This window comes from Acanthopagrus latus, chromosome 20 (assembly GCF_904848185.1).
Source record: "Acanthopagrus latus isolate v.2019 chromosome 20, fAcaLat1.1, whole genome shotgun sequence".
Lineage (NCBI taxonomy): Eukaryota > Metazoa > Chordata > Actinopteri > Spariformes > Sparidae > Acanthopagrus > Acanthopagrus latus.
Genome location: NC_051058.1, coordinates 10,043,106 through 10,059,279, shown reverse-complemented (window position 1 = coordinate 10,059,279; position 16,174 = coordinate 10,043,106). Strand labels below are relative to the sequence as shown.

The 16,174-nt window shown below is 42.1% G+C and overlaps 2 protein-coding genes across 7 annotated transcripts; one reads left to right on the top strand and one right to left on the bottom strand.

The window, feature by feature from the left end:
• Positions 1–4,490: 4,490 nt before the first annotated feature.
• zgc:112496 (uncharacterized protein LOC541336 homolog) lies at positions 4,491–7,112 on the bottom strand. The gene is made up of 6 exons (XM_037081698.1): positions 6,972–7,112; positions 6,735–6,884; positions 5,649–5,742; positions 5,315–5,474; positions 4,945–5,097; positions 4,491–4,765 (listed from the first exon to the last, which is right to left on the bottom strand). The coding sequence occupies exons 2-6, from the start codon at positions 6,857–6,859 to the stop codon at positions 4,590–4,592; spliced, it is 708 nt and encodes a 235-aa protein (XP_036937593.1). The 5' UTR covers positions 6,860–6,884; positions 6,972–7,112; the 3' UTR covers positions 4,491–4,589.
• Positions 7,060–13,866, top strand: wdr24 (WD repeat domain 24). Of its 6 annotated transcripts, none has more exons than XM_037081691.1 (11): positions 7,060–7,149; positions 8,280–8,362; positions 8,628–9,108; positions 9,304–9,481; positions 9,613–10,285; positions 11,147–11,259; positions 11,350–11,477; positions 11,584–11,688; positions 11,814–12,151; positions 12,575–12,759; positions 13,062–13,866. In XM_037081691.1, exons 3-11 carry the CDS (start codon positions 8,628–8,630, stop codon positions 13,228–13,230), a joined length of 2,370 nt encoding a protein of 789 aa, XP_036937586.1. In that variant the 5' UTR covers positions 7,060–7,149; positions 8,280–8,362; the 3' UTR covers positions 13,231–13,866. The 6 variants fall into 6 exon arrangements, with proteins under 6 accessions (XP_036937586.1, XP_036937582.1, XP_036937579.1 ...); XM_037081687.1 differs by having other exon boundaries at positions 7,061–7,149; positions 8,624–9,108; XM_037081684.1 differs by having other exon boundaries at positions 7,069–7,149; positions 8,284–8,362; positions 8,624–9,108.
• The last annotated feature ends 2,308 nt before the right edge of the window (positions 13,867–16,174 follow it).

Here is a 16,174-nt window from a genome sequence, read left to right as displayed (position 1 = left end):
GTGTAAAATATGCCATGTCATGCTCTATGGCTCTCGGCGAGACAAGGATACACACACATACACACACACACACACACACACACACACCTTTCTCCTCTTTGTCTTTGAGAGCAGCCACTGCCTGATTCTGTGGGTCAACGTGGACAAACCGAAGAGAAGAGCGCACACACACACACACACACACACACACACACACACTGGCCTCTGCCTGTTCTCGCTCTGACAGACTGAACTGGGGGGGGCGCGGATGTGTCATCACCTGACCTCTGACCTTTCGCGTCCCAGAGGGCATTGGGGTCTGTCAGGCCCAGTCTATACCTCAGTTTCTCATTCTTAGGGACTGTATACTTTTGTAAAGGAATGTACCTATAAAGAAAAAAAAGAGTGTTATTAAGTTGTCCCCGTTTTTCATTTGATAGTGGATGTGTATATTGTATGTTCATAACCAAGAGTATATTTATTTGTATTTTTTTTTTCCTCTTTGAAGGGGAAAAGAGAAAAATTTCAAATGGTGCAAAACGAATGCTATGATTGTTGTTCTTCTGATAACTCCTGTATGGCTTCGATCCTCCGAAAAATAGTCTATGAGGCAGAATCCCCTAGGTTTCTTTTTTTTTTTTTTGATGACCAATGACAACTCGAGCTCACTTGGTTTTATAAATCTTCAGTGCTTTACAAAATAAGCCATAGAAAGAACTAATTCGAGAGAGCAAAAGCAGAAGAACAAAAAAAAGGGTTTTAATTGGTTTGAAACCTGCTGGTTGGTAGCTTCAGAGAAACTTTATTTTTGGCGTGTCTGATCAGACTTCACTTCTGCATTGTGAATATTTAACAAGCGATGAAAGAAGACAAACTGTGCAAGTACAAGCCTGTGAAACTCTCATGTAGCTAGACTTATTTTCCCAGCTTGTTTGTAGTGGATGCCGCTTCATTTTTGCAAGTGCCCACATCTCTAAACTGTCTCCTGCAGTGCGCAGATGCCTCGCCGCAGTTCTTCTGTAAAATTGCAGACATGACTCCTGTCATATATTATCGGCAGAGTGGTTCAAGCTTTTTTGGAAAAGCCGAGGCGAGGATGGCAATTACATTTACTCGTGCTACGTTCCATTTTTCAGTCATTTAATCAATAATTCATTTGAATGTTCGCTGGCTGCCTGGGATTTTTTTTTTTTTTTTTTTATGCATTAGCCAATTTTGATAGTTGGTCATAAATACAGTCCTCAGCATTTGCTTCCACATGAAAATGTCAGTAGTAACAGAAGACTCTGTGTTAAATGAGGGAATCTATATGAAAGAATAAGCCATTTTTAGACCGCATAAAGAAAAAAAAGAGAAGATCAGCCAATTCTTTGGTCGTAATGGAACTTTGATGGAAACTCTTGTGTGTACTAGGAAATATTATTGCTTGCGATAGCAAAGATACATCAATGAATAATGCATACATACCCTGTTAGCCTATAATGAAGATAAAGGTGATGCCTGAAAGGAGGTTAATGTGCCTCTTCAACTTTAAGATTCATAGGAACCCAGAAGGGTTGTAAAAAAAGGGCTAGTAAATGGCTATGTTTTTGTAGAACACGTTAACTGTGAATATTACCCCTCTTGGAAGTACGTGCAGGACTGAAATCGAAGGCTCGTGAGTTCTTTACGCCCCTGAAAACACAAAAACATGATACTCGCTTATGTAGCTGTCATACAGAGTGAAATGCCCAGTGTGTATGATACAAGTCTCCTCTGAAGAAAGCCAGAGAAAATGAGAAGTATCTTAAACAACCAGGTGGAGGGAAAGTGTCCGAGAGTAGTTTTATTACCCCGCTGCAAGCCAAATCTCCTGCCCCTGAGCCTGAGCCGACCACACCTCCTGATTTAAAAAAAAGCATCTCCTGCACTTACACAGCAGCTCGTCTTAAAGGAGAGGAGCGATGGAGGCCTCGCTCTCATCCTCATGGCTGACGGCACGTGACGGTATTGGTTTGTGAGGGATGGAGAAGGGCTGTAAAGCGGGCAGCGTTCATGCTCTCACGTCCTGTCACGCTCATGTCACAACACCCCCGGTGTCAGGATGACGCATGGCTGTTGCAGGGATACAGTGTAGCCCGAAGCTACAGGCCGTAAAACAGGATATCTTCCCTAAATAAGTGAATCTGACCGGCTGCATGATGTTAATTTAATTGCCGTACTTGGAGTGACATATTTGTTTTCAACAGTATAAGGGCGGTGGGACTATCAATAACACTCAAAAGTCTCATTTGTACTTGGACCCTTGTCGATGTGTTTGCACCCGAAGTACTGTTGATTTCGATGCTCGTCTGACTCAAAAATGCAGCACACTTGACATTTCTCTGCTGTCTCTTATTTCCATATTTGCTGTACTCCGTCCCACCCAGTCGCCAGAGTACATGTTGGCAGTTCATTTTCTGCAAACCACGGACATGTTGATACTCAACGTTTCTTTATCAGTTTTCAATTTTCGTGTTATAAAGCATTGCTGTGCAGTTAGGGTTAGACAGATTGCCTCAACGCCTCGTCAGAAAATATCTGATTTTGCTGCGGCTTATAGAGCTCGAAAATGTCCCAGCCTCTCATCAAAAATACCCACTGGTTTCATGCATATAATGTGTAAATGCCATCTGGAACCGACGACAGTGGTCGCTACGCCATGACAATCCCGTCCTTCTCCTGACACAAGTCAGCTCACACACGTAATCTGGTGACGCGTTAGGCGTGAAACATACAAAACTGAACATATCCGTGAATTGCAGAAATGTACACTGCCAACGTTTGACTTGCTGATTTCCTCATAATGATTATATTTTAGCTGTTCTGTCATTAATTGACGTGTTGCCGTGCCATATTCTCTACTGCCATAAACATTCTTTGAAGCTTTTTTACCTCCCTATGCCAATCCATCGTGCTGTGATGCCCAATGCCTTGTTATAGTATATCAGTCTGAGCACCAGGCAGAGAGGCTGCTTCGCTCTTAGCTGTATGGTTCATTCTACAGGATCCATGAGAGAAAGACGTCGCAGTGCAAGTAACTCAAGTTGTTAATATATCCAGTAGCTGCTCTGAACTGCTGCTTGCCAACAAGCCGGCCAGGTTGCCTTTTCTTAGTGTTTATTGCTACTTAGATATATATATATGTATGTGTGCGTGAACTCACTGCAGGACTGTGCAGCTAAAGCAGGCTACTGTAGCTCCAGAGATGGACAGAACAACAGTTGTTGGATGCTCATCAGTGCATACATTTAGACTTGTAATGTTTTACTAAAGATGTTGAAACCTGATATGCTGGTTTATGTGGTTCTAAGGCCCCATAAGTTGCAGATATTTGGCTTTAGTTCCCAAATTATCCCTGATACTCACAGATTAAAATGTTAAAGTCTTATTAAACATTTGTGTTAATTAGTCAGTAAAACTGTCTTGGACACAAAACTACACTGCAGACTAAATGTGCATCTGTGAATGCCAGTGCTTGCAGATGCTCAACAATTTATGCAGCTATCAATCACACTTAGAGTCAAAAGTATTCAACGTTAAATTCGGGATGATCTGGACCCAAGTGGATAGTGAACACTGATTTCAGTCAGCTGAAGCCAGAAACAAGCGTAAAAGAGTTTGTGACAGAAGTCAGAGTTGCTCTCTGGAGATGAGGGTATATTTTCTGGTTTATAATGGAGAACGTTGATAAGGTCTCGGTTCCCCAGTTTCTAGCTCTGGCGCGGATTCTTCTCGTGTTCACAAATCCTGCCTGAGCCGCTCGAGGTCATGCAAATATCACAGGTGGTTTCCCTCCAGTGGTTGAGAATTTAAACAAGAAGTCATATCTGTGCTGCTGTGGTAGTTTTTTCCTGAGCTGCTTACTTGTATCGATCAAAATGGTGCCAAGCTTACGAGGTTCAATCTCTCAGACCAGACAAGAGGTTGTGCCAACAACAGCGTTTACAAACAGAAAAAGCAGAAGAAGCTATTTTTCTCTCGGTCATGAGGAAACTAAAGGAAAACTAAATTTACAAATGGATAATTTATATCAAAGTCCTCATTAATTATTTCACAATCTATTGTACTTTTTAAATGTTCTGAACGGAACCATTTTATATTGTATATATATGAATATATTTTGTTTTATTTTGTACTGTTCAATGTACTTTGCTTTAATTTAGAAACAATATAAATAAAGAACAATACTGTGGCAACATCCTACTGCTGTTTTGTGTGTTGAAGCTTAAAACATTTTGTTAAAAGGACACTTGCTTTTTCTTTCTTTTTCTTTCCTTCAGTGTTTTGTATGATTCTTGTGCATGTAAAAGATCTTGAAAGTCAAACAGCCCAAAGTCCATGACAACAGGAGCTCTTGAGTGGTGCTGGCTCAGGCATGTTTGAGCTGACCAATCAGAGCAGACTTGATATTCAGCATATGTCTCATACTATTACATACTCAGACATGTAAACAAAACTGAACTTGAAAATATGTTCTCCAAAACTCAGTGTTCTCTATTGGATATAAATGCTTTTACTTTTGGAAAATTTAACAAAACAGACAAAACATTAAGTTTTATATAAAAAATATGGTGCAATAGTTATAATTTTTATCTTGTTTTGAGCTTCTTTGCTGGTCTCAGGTCAGTGTCAGCGTCTGAGCAGTTCTCTGCCACACTGCCGGCCTTCACATCCTTCAGAAGTGGGAGCTTCTGCTGTTCGGCTATAGTCATCGCCCACAGACACAGCTCCAGCCTGTGGGGAGTCCAGTCCTTCTGGGGATCCACTGAGGATGACCATGGAGAACAATTATCAGAACAAAAGCAGTTTTGATTTGACTGAAAAATACCAGAAAATGTGTTTCAACAGTGATTGATGAGGGTCATAAAGCCACATCAAAAAGAACCCAGTGCTGTCAGACAATAAAACATGAAATTTCCCAGTGTATTCCGGTCATGACCTCACCTTTGTTTAGTTTTTCAGTCCTCTCAACCATTTTGCCCAGGTACAGAGCATAGTGCTTGGCTGTGTACTGGATGGGCTTCAGTCCCGGTACACTCTCCATGGCTTCATCAGACATGAATGCAGCCTGTTCTGGAGCTCCTGCCGCCAACACAGCTGGAATAAAATGAGCAGTCAGCCCCCAGCCAAGATGAATGTCGACATGAAGTGAATACAAAGTATTTAAACAGAGAGCAGGGGGTCCAAGCCGCTCAGGCCTGTACACTTACTGAGAAGGTAATCACTGTGTGCTCTAAGAGGATCACAGAGATGTTTTATCAGTATGGATTCATACGCTTTGATCTTTTTGCCTATATGCTGATCGTGTGCTAACCTGAAGCGGTGGCTGGGCCGACTCCTTTCAGGGAGCTGAGCTCTGCGATCGCTGCCTGCATGTCAGGCAGGAGCCTGAAGGCCTTTCTGGAGCATTTCTCCACAGTGTCCTCGCTGTTGGAAGCCGCCAGCTGCTGCAGCCTCGGCCTGAACTTCCCTCTCTGCGGAAAAGCACACAGGGCCACTCAAGGACACGGCTGACGCACCTCTTTTTTTGCCTCTTTGTAGCTACTATATGTTAGGAGGAGGATTTGCTGAAACAGTGTGCCATCTTTTGTGTGGGTGTGTTAAATTTCCTCGGGAGTATTAAGAGTTGGTGTCTCGACGTTACTTACAGTGAGCTTCCACTCCATCAGTTTGACCAGCTCTGAGTGAGTGACATGCTTGTCAGGTCGACTTGAAATGAGCGTGGGCAGATCCTCTTGGTACCTGAACAAAGATACACACAGATCAGGATCAGTTATGTTCAATCAAGTACTCTCAATTCACGCAACTTTATATATTATTTATAGCCATATACACAGTTTTATATTTACTTTCATGAAAAAAAAGATGTGCTATAAACCTATTGTAACTGCAGGGAGAGAAAAAGTAGGAGATTTGACAAAACAACCCGAAATTCAACATCCGCCCACTGGCTGAGAGAGACAGATGAGAGATGTGTGGTAACTCAATCATTCAGCCTCTGAGCTGAAGTGTTAACAAAGTGAACAAACCCTCTCTGATGATGAAGACGCTGCGAAGCTCTGCAGAGGAAAGTAAATAAGTTAATTTACTCAAGTGCTGTCCTAGATTCAGTTGTGAGGTGGTTGTGCTTTTACTTCAGTACTTCCAGTTAAGAAAATATTCAACTTTTGACTATGCAAATTTTACTTTTAATCCTGCAAATATTGTATTTTTTTCTCCTCTACATATTTGACAGCTTTAATTACAAGTTACACTGAGGACTTATAAAATATACAATTACAAAAATATAATTAACAGACAAATTCTGTTGTGATGTTATGCTTTAAGATTAAACTCTATGGATCCATGATCCATTTATGAAATTCCCACAAGCTGTCTAGAAAATAAACTTCAACATTATGCTGACAAACACCTCATGCATCAGTAATTTTAACCCCATAATATGATACACAATAGTCTGAAATGTTCCTTTCTGCATAATGAGTACGTTTATTTACGGTTCTTTAAGTTTATTTTGATGCCAACTCTTTTATACTTCCACTGAAGTAGAAATGTAAATGCCTGACTTTTATTTGTCACAGATTTGGGACTGTTTTGTGAAACTGCTCTTTCAAGTTTTATTGTAAGAAGCCAGGAGATAAAACAGACTTGCTACACAGTACCTACATCTGTCCTTTATTCAGTGAAGATGAGTGTGATTTGTTTAACTGCTGCCATAAGGAAAGGGGATTTACCACTTGTCAAGGTTCAGCAGCTTTCCAGGCTTCTTGCCTTTGGCCTTGGCCTCCACAACATCCCGGTACTTGTCATACACACCCCTCCATGTGGCTGGATCCTCACAGGCAAACAGAGCACTCATGGCAGCAGAGAGCTCACAGCATCACCTGCAAACACACAAAACAAAGTGTGCAGAGCCTCTATCGTACTTAAACCACACTGCTTCGCTTTAGCCCAACACATACAGAACCCACCTTCATTTGAAAGACACCTGGAACAAAGTTCTACCGCCGAGAAGCTGAAAATGACTCATACACTGAAAGTATTGCTGTCGTGTGACGATACTTCCGGTAAGACGGGCAGAATTCCCGCGAGGTGATAGAGCAACATACTACTTCCGGTACTGCAAGCGGTGAGCAACAGTTTCAGAAGGTTTGTTCCCTCGAATATTTTATTGTTGACCTCACATAGACAGTTACTCTGGTAGAATAGATTGTTTTCACATTGCTCTAAATGTTTGAGATGCTTGTGAAACTTGAGTGGTGCACGTTTCGTCTTTGCAAAAGTGTTCGCTAGCTAGCTTAGCCAGCTAGCCATAGCATCACATTCCTGTCATGTTTGTAGTACAAATACACTGTAGGGAGAGTTTAGCTGGCTGCAGCAGTCAGAGGACAGCTGAGCTCAGCGGAGACACTGACAGATACACAGCTCTAATTTAAACCTTGCTGTGGAGTGAAGCGAACCACCACAGCACGAAATCAAGGTTATGATATCAGGTAATGTTTAGTAGTATTGTTAATTCATCCTAGTAGTGTTACTTGGGTTGGTAGGTTCCTTCACACTGTTTAGTCTCTCGCTGCATCATCATATCTTCACGCGAGCACAGTTAGTTATTAATCAATAACTAGCACGTGGTAGAGGGTGAGTAACACAGAGCAAACGAGGAAGACAAACAAGACAGGAGTACATATAACATTTGGAAAGTATAAGACTCATCAGCCTGTTATATGCTTTCTTGGGACTATTTCGTTATTAAGGGGGTTATCCAGATATAGAAAATGTGATTAAGTAAGTAAAATGTATTTATTATAGCACATTTAACAGAGCAAGGTCACAGGGTGCTTCAAAAATAAAAAAAATATTAAAACATTAGACTGTTAAAACAGTTAAAGCAGTAAACATTAAACATACGTAGCAACAGATCATTAAATACAATGTATCAGCTAAATATTTCTCCCTCCATGTTGTTACATGTCATTAAACAGTTTTGTTATAATATAATGTTATCCAGTTGATACAAAAGTAGTTTGGCCTTTTTATATGCTTACAGTTCCAGTCAAAACTAGAAACTCAGTTGATGTGATGGGATGTGACAGAGTTTCCGTTTTCAGTTTCAGGTCTATGCAGCATAGATTGCACATGTGACAAAAGCTTACAGAACAGAGTAGCTTTCACTCCATGTTGGTTTTTGTTTTCAGATTTAGTTTATGGTGTAAGTATTATATCTGTACTAACTTTAAACTCATGCTCTGTGTTGCTCTCATGCCAATCTCTCTCATAAGCAAGTTGGCTCACATGGGAGCACATGAAGAGGATTCTGTGCTGCCGCAGACATTGACTAGGCGCGTGGTTCTTCACCAAATAGGTACTGTGGCTGTTTTGTTTTCTAAAACATTGCAATACAAATTATACTGTGATCTGGTGTGTTTGTAACACAGTGCCTCTTCCCCGTTCCCCACACCAAGTACTGCATTAATCTACCATCTTATTTAGCTGGAGTGCCACCTTGTGGTGGATGGATGAACTGCCTTTAAAGCATTTTAAATCTTGCTCATATACCTTTCATAGCAGTGCTGTTAAAAAAAGCAAATTCATTTACAATTCACTTGATTCATCTTCTCCTCAGGAAGATGGAGAAGATGTCACGGGTTACGACAGCCCTCAGCAGCAGTGCCGTCAGTGGCCGAACTATGTTCTGCCACTTGGACGCTCCTGCCAACGCCATCAGCGTGTGCCGTGACGCCACGCAGGTGGTGGTGGCCGGCCGCAACATCTTCAAGATCTACGCACTGGAGGAGGAGCAATTCATGGAGAAGCTAAATCTACGCGTCGGCCGCAAACCCTCTCTCAACTTCAGCTGTGCAGATGTTATGTGGCACCAGATGGAGGAGAACCTGCTGGCCACGGCTGCCACCAATGGGGCGGTGGTCACCTGGAACCTGGGAAAACCCTCCCGTAACAAGCAGGACCAGCTGTTCACTGAGCACAAACGCACCGTGAACAAGGTGTGCTTCCACCCAACAGAGGTTTACATGCTGCTAAGTGGCTCACAGGACGGATTCATGAAGTGCTTCGACTTGCGCAAAAAAGAGTCTGTCAGCACTTTCTCAGGTAGAATATAATGTGATGTGCATATGTGGAAAATTATATATTCCCCCTTGAAGTGAAGTACAACTTCTGAGAGTTTTAATAGATGCTTTGACTCCATGCAGTCAGTGTATTTCAAAATTAAACAAGAAAATTATGCACGAGTTGAAGCAGAAGTATTGTTTTGTGATGTGACTTTGTTGACCCACTTTCTTCCAGGTCAGTCAGAAAGTGTAAGGGATGTCCAGTTCAGCATGAAGGATTATTTCACATTTGCTGCATCCTTTGAGAATGGCAATGTCCAACTGTGGGACATCAGGCGTCCAGACCGATACGAGCGCATGTTTACTGCCCACACTGGTCCCGTGTTCTGCTGTGACTGGCACCCTGATGACAGGTAAAAGAAAATGACTTTGCCCCCCTGAACACGAATGACAAGTTGTTTCTTAAGCTATCTTGGGTCATAGTGTCTCTGTCACTTGCAGTTAGTAGTGTTTTAGTTATGGGTTCCTTTTCTTTCCATTTCAGAGGATGGCTGGCTACTGGAGGCAGAGACAAGATGGTGAAGGTGTGGGACATGACCACTAACCGAGCCAAAGAGATCTATTGTGTACAGACGATTGCCTCAGTGGCTCGTGTCAAGTGGCGGCCTGAGAGGAAGTTTCATTTAGCCACCTGCTCCATGATGGTGGATCACAACATCTATGTGTGGGATGTCCGCAGACCTTTCATTCCCTTCGCCACCTTTGAGGAACACAAAGATGTGACCACCGGTATTGTGTGGCGCCACCAGCATGACCCTCACTTCCTGCTTTCTGGCTCTAAGGACAGCACGCTCTACCAGCACATGTTCAAGGACGCCACTCGTCCCGTGAACAAGGCCAACCCCGAGGGTCTGTGCTTCGGACTGTTCGGTGACTTGGCGTTTGCAGCCAAGGAAAGTCTGATCAGCAGCGATTCCAACAGAAAGCCTTACCTTGGAGGCGACCGTCGCTACCCCATCTTTTTCTTCAAGAAGCCTGACCAGACAGAACAGTTTGCCCATGTGTCCAGTGCGCTTAGCGTCTTTGAGACGGATTTGGACAGTAACCGCATGGACTGGTTTGTCAAGACAGCACAACTCTACCTCCTCAGTGGGAAGCCGTTTGCTGAGCTGTGTGATCACAATGCCAAGGTGGCGCGGGAGCTCAAAAGACCTCAGGTCAGACAGATCAGCACAGGCACAAATATCCTCTTAGTTTTGTTTGTTTATTTGTTTCCAAGATATCAGTAAACCAGCTAGGCTGTTATCAGTTCTAAAACACAAAAATCTATCTGATGTGACTCTTCAAGTTACATCTAGTCTTGTAACTTCACTCTCTGACTCTCTCCCAGAAGTTCTAGTGATACTGAACAAATGAAATGCACTGTTGATTAAAATGAAGAATTTATCAGGATTCGAACATTGTTTTAAACATTTGGGATAATGTGAGTACACAACTTCAAATACATCACAAAGGTTTAGTTGTTTTTTTCATATTTTAATGCAGAAATGTTACACATTATATTGTTAATATTTAGACAGAAAAACTTAAATGTTCTCTGACACAATCTGTGGGACAGCAGAGACCATACAGTCGCATTAAAATACATCATAGACAAAACAACAAAAATCGTAGTCCTAACAGTAAAAGTTAATATTAATATTAACTCAATCAATGCTCAGACAAACCCCAAATTACCTCAAATTACTTAAAATTAAACTTGTGATTTAAAATATTACAAAAATCTATTACAAATAATCTATTACATATGATTATTACATAATGAATAATGAATGATACATATCACAATCCTTGATACTTTTTGAAATGAATAAATAAATTACCAGTTACTCTCTCAATAAAGTGAATAACTGCCTTGGGCTACAACTACAAATAATCTTTTTATGATCTATTAATACAAGTCATCAATTTAAAGTCATGATATTTCAGTAATCAGTCCTTCACTTCACACTACCTCCAATAGTAATTTGTTTCTAAAGTAAATGTGATGGTTTTGTCCTTTCTCTCAAATTATAAAGGTTTCCACAACATGGACCATGTTGAGAATCATGTTCTCCGACCCCGCAAACCTCACAACTCCCGGTCCAAACCACAACCTCAGTAAATTGGGCACCTTGCCTCTAATGAACAGGTAAATGAGGCTTTTAATGTTCCATTAGAAGACAGCGTTGCCAGCCATTTACACACGATCGTCTAATGCAGATGCACGTTATGCTTTCAGTTTCAGCATGAAGGAAATGGGTTCAGGGATGGGCACAGAGAGCAGACTGGAGCGCAGTAAAGGTGAGAGCAGGCAGGACAACATCCACCTGGACCCGGGAAACTCGCACATCAGCAATAATAATGAAGGTGAGAGCGGCCATCAAAACTCTGAGAAGCCAATCTGGTTGTCCGTATGTTCTGTGTATAACATTCGAGGCTTCTATAAATATTCATTCATTAAAATTCCCTTTAGAAAATGAGGAGACAGAAGGCAGCGAGGGCCAGGCCGAGTATATGTTTGGCGATGCGGAGTTAGATGACGATGACCTCTACTCTATGGAGCACGATAACCAAACCGGTCAGTCACAGTCCCATCTCTACAGAAATCAAAGTGTTGCTGACCTCAGGAACTGCTATTTATATCTTCTTCCATGCTCAGTGCTCCTTTATCTAATATTATCTCTGCTCCTTTTGTCACCACAGAGGAGCAGGAGTACACACTTCCCCAGGAGGCCTTCCAGCTGCGCCACGAGATCATGGATAACCCGTCAGCCCCGGAGCACCTTCAGCAGGACAAGGCTGACTCCCCGCACGTCAGCGGTAATGAGGCGGAAGTCACCTGTCTGACGCCCATCGAGTCCTTCTCGCTCATCTCCATTTCCCAGCCGCTGTACAGCCCACATCTACCTGCCAGCTTCTTCTGTCCCATTGTGCGGGAGATGTTGAGCTACTACGCTGAGCAGGGCGACGTGCAGATGGCCGTGTCTGTGCTCATCGTCTTGGGGGACCGGATTCGTAAAGACATCGATGACCTCACCCAGGTCAGACAGGAAACACTGCAGGGTGTCTGCAGGTCCTTGTTTTAGATTAAAGCTTAAGGCTTTCTTCAAATGAGAATTTTGTGAATTTGTCAACATTTTATCTGATTTCTTTTATTCACTTTTTTTTTTTTTTTAATATATCTTCTTCTCCATATTGTCAAGCTCTTCCTCAGGAAAGTCCACATTTCAGATTGCACAAATCCTTCAACCTACCACTAAACACAATACTTTCCTTTTGCTTTATACTATATTTTTCTCAAAATGATCTGGTAGATAAAGGAGAATGATGAATTTGTCTGTGCAGACAAGTGAAGGGATTCTGGAGTTGTGAATGGTTCACCTGTCCATTGCCAAAACACCCAAATCTTTAAAACTGTACTGCAGTCTGGAAAAAATCTTGACCAAGTATTGTTTCCATTTCAGGAGCACTGGTACATGTCCTATATAGACCTGCTGCAGCGGTTCGAGTTGTGGAATGTGTCAAACGAGGTCATCAAGTTGAGCACATGCAGCGCCATCACCTGCCTGAACCAGACGTCCACGACGCTGCACATCAACTGCAGCAACTGCAAGCGGCCAATGAGCAACAAGGGCTGGATCTGTGACAGGTGTGAACATTTGGACTGGCATTTAATTTCAATATACACAGGGCTCCAGACTAACTTTTTACAGTGGCTGCACTGGTTCATTTAGGAGCACCAGCACAACTAATTATTGGTGCACCCAATAAAACTTTTTAATTTAATTTCTAAACAAATTTTGTAAATGATTTTAAACAGGAAAGAGGTGCTAATACAAGTCTCTGCCGGTTGCCTTTCCCTGCCTATTAATTTGTCTTACTGCAACCTCTTGACAGTTCAGCAGATATGAATTTAATTCTGACATGAACCGCCCTGTCTCTCTACTCTAGGTGCCACCAGTGTGCCAGTGTGTGTGCCGTGTGCCACCACGTGGTGAAGGGGATGTTTGTGTGGTGTCAGGGCTGCAGCCACGGAGGACATCTGGAGCACATTATGAACTGGCTCAAGAGCAGCGCCCACTGTCCTGCTGGCTGCGGTCACCTGTGTGAGTACACCTGAGCTCACCAGAAACACCGTTCACACAGTTGGTGCTCTGTGGGAGTGGGAACCAGTCCTCACACCAGCCTGGATCTCTCACACACACGCACACCACAGACAAACAGGATGTCTTTGTTCCACCACGTGGGACTGGAGCGATCTGTCACTGTGGAACTACGGAACTACGTGTGTGTTTGAGTCAACGGGGGACGAGGTGTGTATGCGCTCTCCTGGACAGCCATTCAAGAGCAAACACAATCACATTTGGATTCATACTTGTGCTGATGGATTTGTATATAAGCAGATGTTACAATAGGTATCCAGATAATATAACAATATTTTTGTGAATTCGCATTTTACATTGTTTTTAAACCCTGCAGTAAAATCCTGAAGGCTGTGCAGGACGAACTGTCTGAAGTGGATTGTTAATGTTTGTACATAATGCTTGGAAGATGCTGTAGATAATGTTGAATTAATTTATATGAGAAATAACACTATTCAAGCAATACATATTGTTCTCACACTTGAACTTGTCCTGGACCAGTGAAGTCTGTTTTGTCACCTACATTGTGATGTATGTGTACATTTTGAAGTATCGCATTTTAAAAGCTTATTGGAAAAAACGTCCCTGATTTCACAAAAAAGTTTTACACTCGCTTGCGGTGGTTCTGCCTTGTTATTGAAGAAGTCTTAAGGCGCTTAATAGAAGATGATCATCACCTTTTCCGAATGAATAGCGAAGATTAAACTCGCCTGACGGATCAGCTGTTTACACTTCAACTGAAGCTTCTGCTCTGCTGAAGAAATGAAAATGCACCTAGATCTGATGTAACTGTCAGATTTCCATCATTTTTTTCACTGGTTGAAGTTTGACTGGCACTTAATTATTTCATCTTGTTGTGCCTCCTTCTTATGTGAATGTATTATGAATTTGTGAATGGAGAATTGGCGCCACCTACTGCTAATCTTGAAGAACTGTCTCCCAATAATCACAAAACAGTTGTGGATGCAACTAATGAATAATTTCATTGCAGCAATTATGGAAAAATGTGCGATCAGTGCCTCCCAAAGCCAAAGATGACATCCTCAACTGTTTTGTCCACAATGCAAAGATGCTCTATTAACCTTCTTAGGAGTAAAGAAACTATGAAATACTCACATTTCAGTAAGTGGGAGCTAGAGAAATTTGACTTTAATTCCACTAAACATTACTTAAACTGATTAATTTATAAGCTTATCAATAAATCATTGGAGCTCTAATGGAAGCATTTTTAAACCGTTTTTCTTGGCCAGTTCTCTCAAAAAGGGGTTAAAATTTAGCGACACATTTGGACCCCTGTTGGAAGCCCAGGTACACTCACGGTACACTGAATTCATTTGAACTTGCTCTGAGCTTCATGGCTCCAGTCAGCTGCACATATTCCAACCTGGCAGCTGCCCAGGAGATCCATTCCTCTACTCTTGTCTGCTGAGCACTCCCACTGGAGCAGTCGGGGTAAAAAAAAAAAAAAAGTCTTGCTTGAAGGCACCTCACTGAGAGGAGAGAACACCACTTATTCATCTTTCTCCCAGCCGCACTTAACTCTCATGGGCCCAGAAATCCCAACTGGCAACCCGCCAACATCTCTAGCCTCCAGTCCAGCAGCTAGACACAATGTGCGCTGCTCAGAGTAACAGCTATTTGCTTATCCTAGTTTGTATAGCTCGCTGCTGGCGAGATACACAAACTGATACGTGCAGGAGCCAAAAGAGACAGATAAAGCTCAACAGAACAGATTTGACTGTGACTTTGAGAAAACCCTGCTACATTTCAGTACCGTCTGGCAACTGGTTAAAAGATTTTACAGTGTAGTTGACGGTCTTACCGACCCACATTCATGACACAACTAAGTCATCACCAACAATTGGACATTATTTTATCAGTCAGGTTTCATTTCTCAACACCGATTGTGTATGTTTGGGCATTTTCAGTGTGATTGCTGCTCAGAGCAAAACATGTCGCAGTATTCTCCTAAACAACTGAAGTAGATGGAGACTAGATGATGACTGAATTTTCATTTTTTGCCTTGATCTTCTCCTTTAACATGTTTGTGGTGCAGCACTTATCTCACGTATTCATCCATCATTCCCATGAACAAATCTACTTACTCTTGGAACCTGCAGGCCTGAGGTTTTCTGTATGTGCTCTGCTGCCAAAGTGACATAACCTCAGTCAACATCAATGCCATGCCAAGGTTGTCACTGAGCAGCAACTGTCAGCACATTGATTTACAGCCAGGGCTGCGAGCATATTAGTGGATTTTCCCAACAATCTGAAGGAGGGGGATCCCTGACCCCGACCGTCTGAGAGTTACACATTCAAAGCCTCGGAGTGCAGACAGGTAATATTAGTGTTGCTTAATGAGACACACTCTAAAGTAATATATTCCACACACCTAAGTCTAACTCGGAGCCCAATATGCACCATAAATCCTGTTAATTCAGAGGTTTCATTGTAATTTCTTATTCCATTTTTCCCCTTGATGCATTCTGAATTCATCTAAGCACCACACATTGGCACAAAGTCCAGAATACATTTGCAAAATTTAACAGGAGGTCACAATCCATAACACAGTCTCAGAGGAAATGGTCTACAATCACCTCTTGGATATGAAGACTCACTAAAACATATTGAAATCTAGTTGTGTTTATTTTACAGTACTACTGAAACAGCTCCTTCCAGTGTTATAAACTATGTTTTTCTGCTACTTGACCTCTGAATATTTTCTGTGAAACTGCTCAGGGTATCTTTCCCAAAGACTTCACTGCTGGTGGGTATTTCTTTTATTTTCTGTTTCCACGTAGGTACATCAACCCTTAGCCTTTAACCTGTCTCTGCTTACATTGATACTCACATGTGGGATGAAACTAGTGTATTTGTCACACAAATTCTTGTAGATAACTAGAATTACACTCAGCCACGTAA

Coding starts and splice junctions, on each gene's coding strand:
- zgc:112496 (XM_037081698.1), bottom strand. CDS start 6,859: ATGAGTGCTCTGTTTGCCTGTGAGGATCCAGCCACATGGAGGGGTGTG. Junction 5,098..5,314: donor CGGCCCAGCCACCGCTTCAG/GTTAGCACACGA, acceptor ATTTTATTCCAG/CTGTGTTGGCGGCAGGAGCT. Junction 4,766..4,944: donor GACTGAAAAACTAAACAAAG/GTGAGGTCATGA, acceptor GGTCATCCTCAG/TGGATCCCCAGAAGGACTGG.
- wdr24 (XM_037081691.1), top strand. CDS start 8,628: ATGGAGAAGATGTCACGGGTTACGACAGCCCTCAGCAGCAGTGCCGTC. Junction 11,260..11,349: donor ACCTTGCCTCTAATGAACAG/GTAAATGAGGCT, acceptor TTATGCTTTCAG/TTTCAGCATGAAGGAAATGG. Junction 12,152..12,574: donor ACATCGATGACCTCACCCAG/GTCAGACAGGAA, acceptor TTTCCATTTCAG/GAGCACTGGTACATGTCCTA.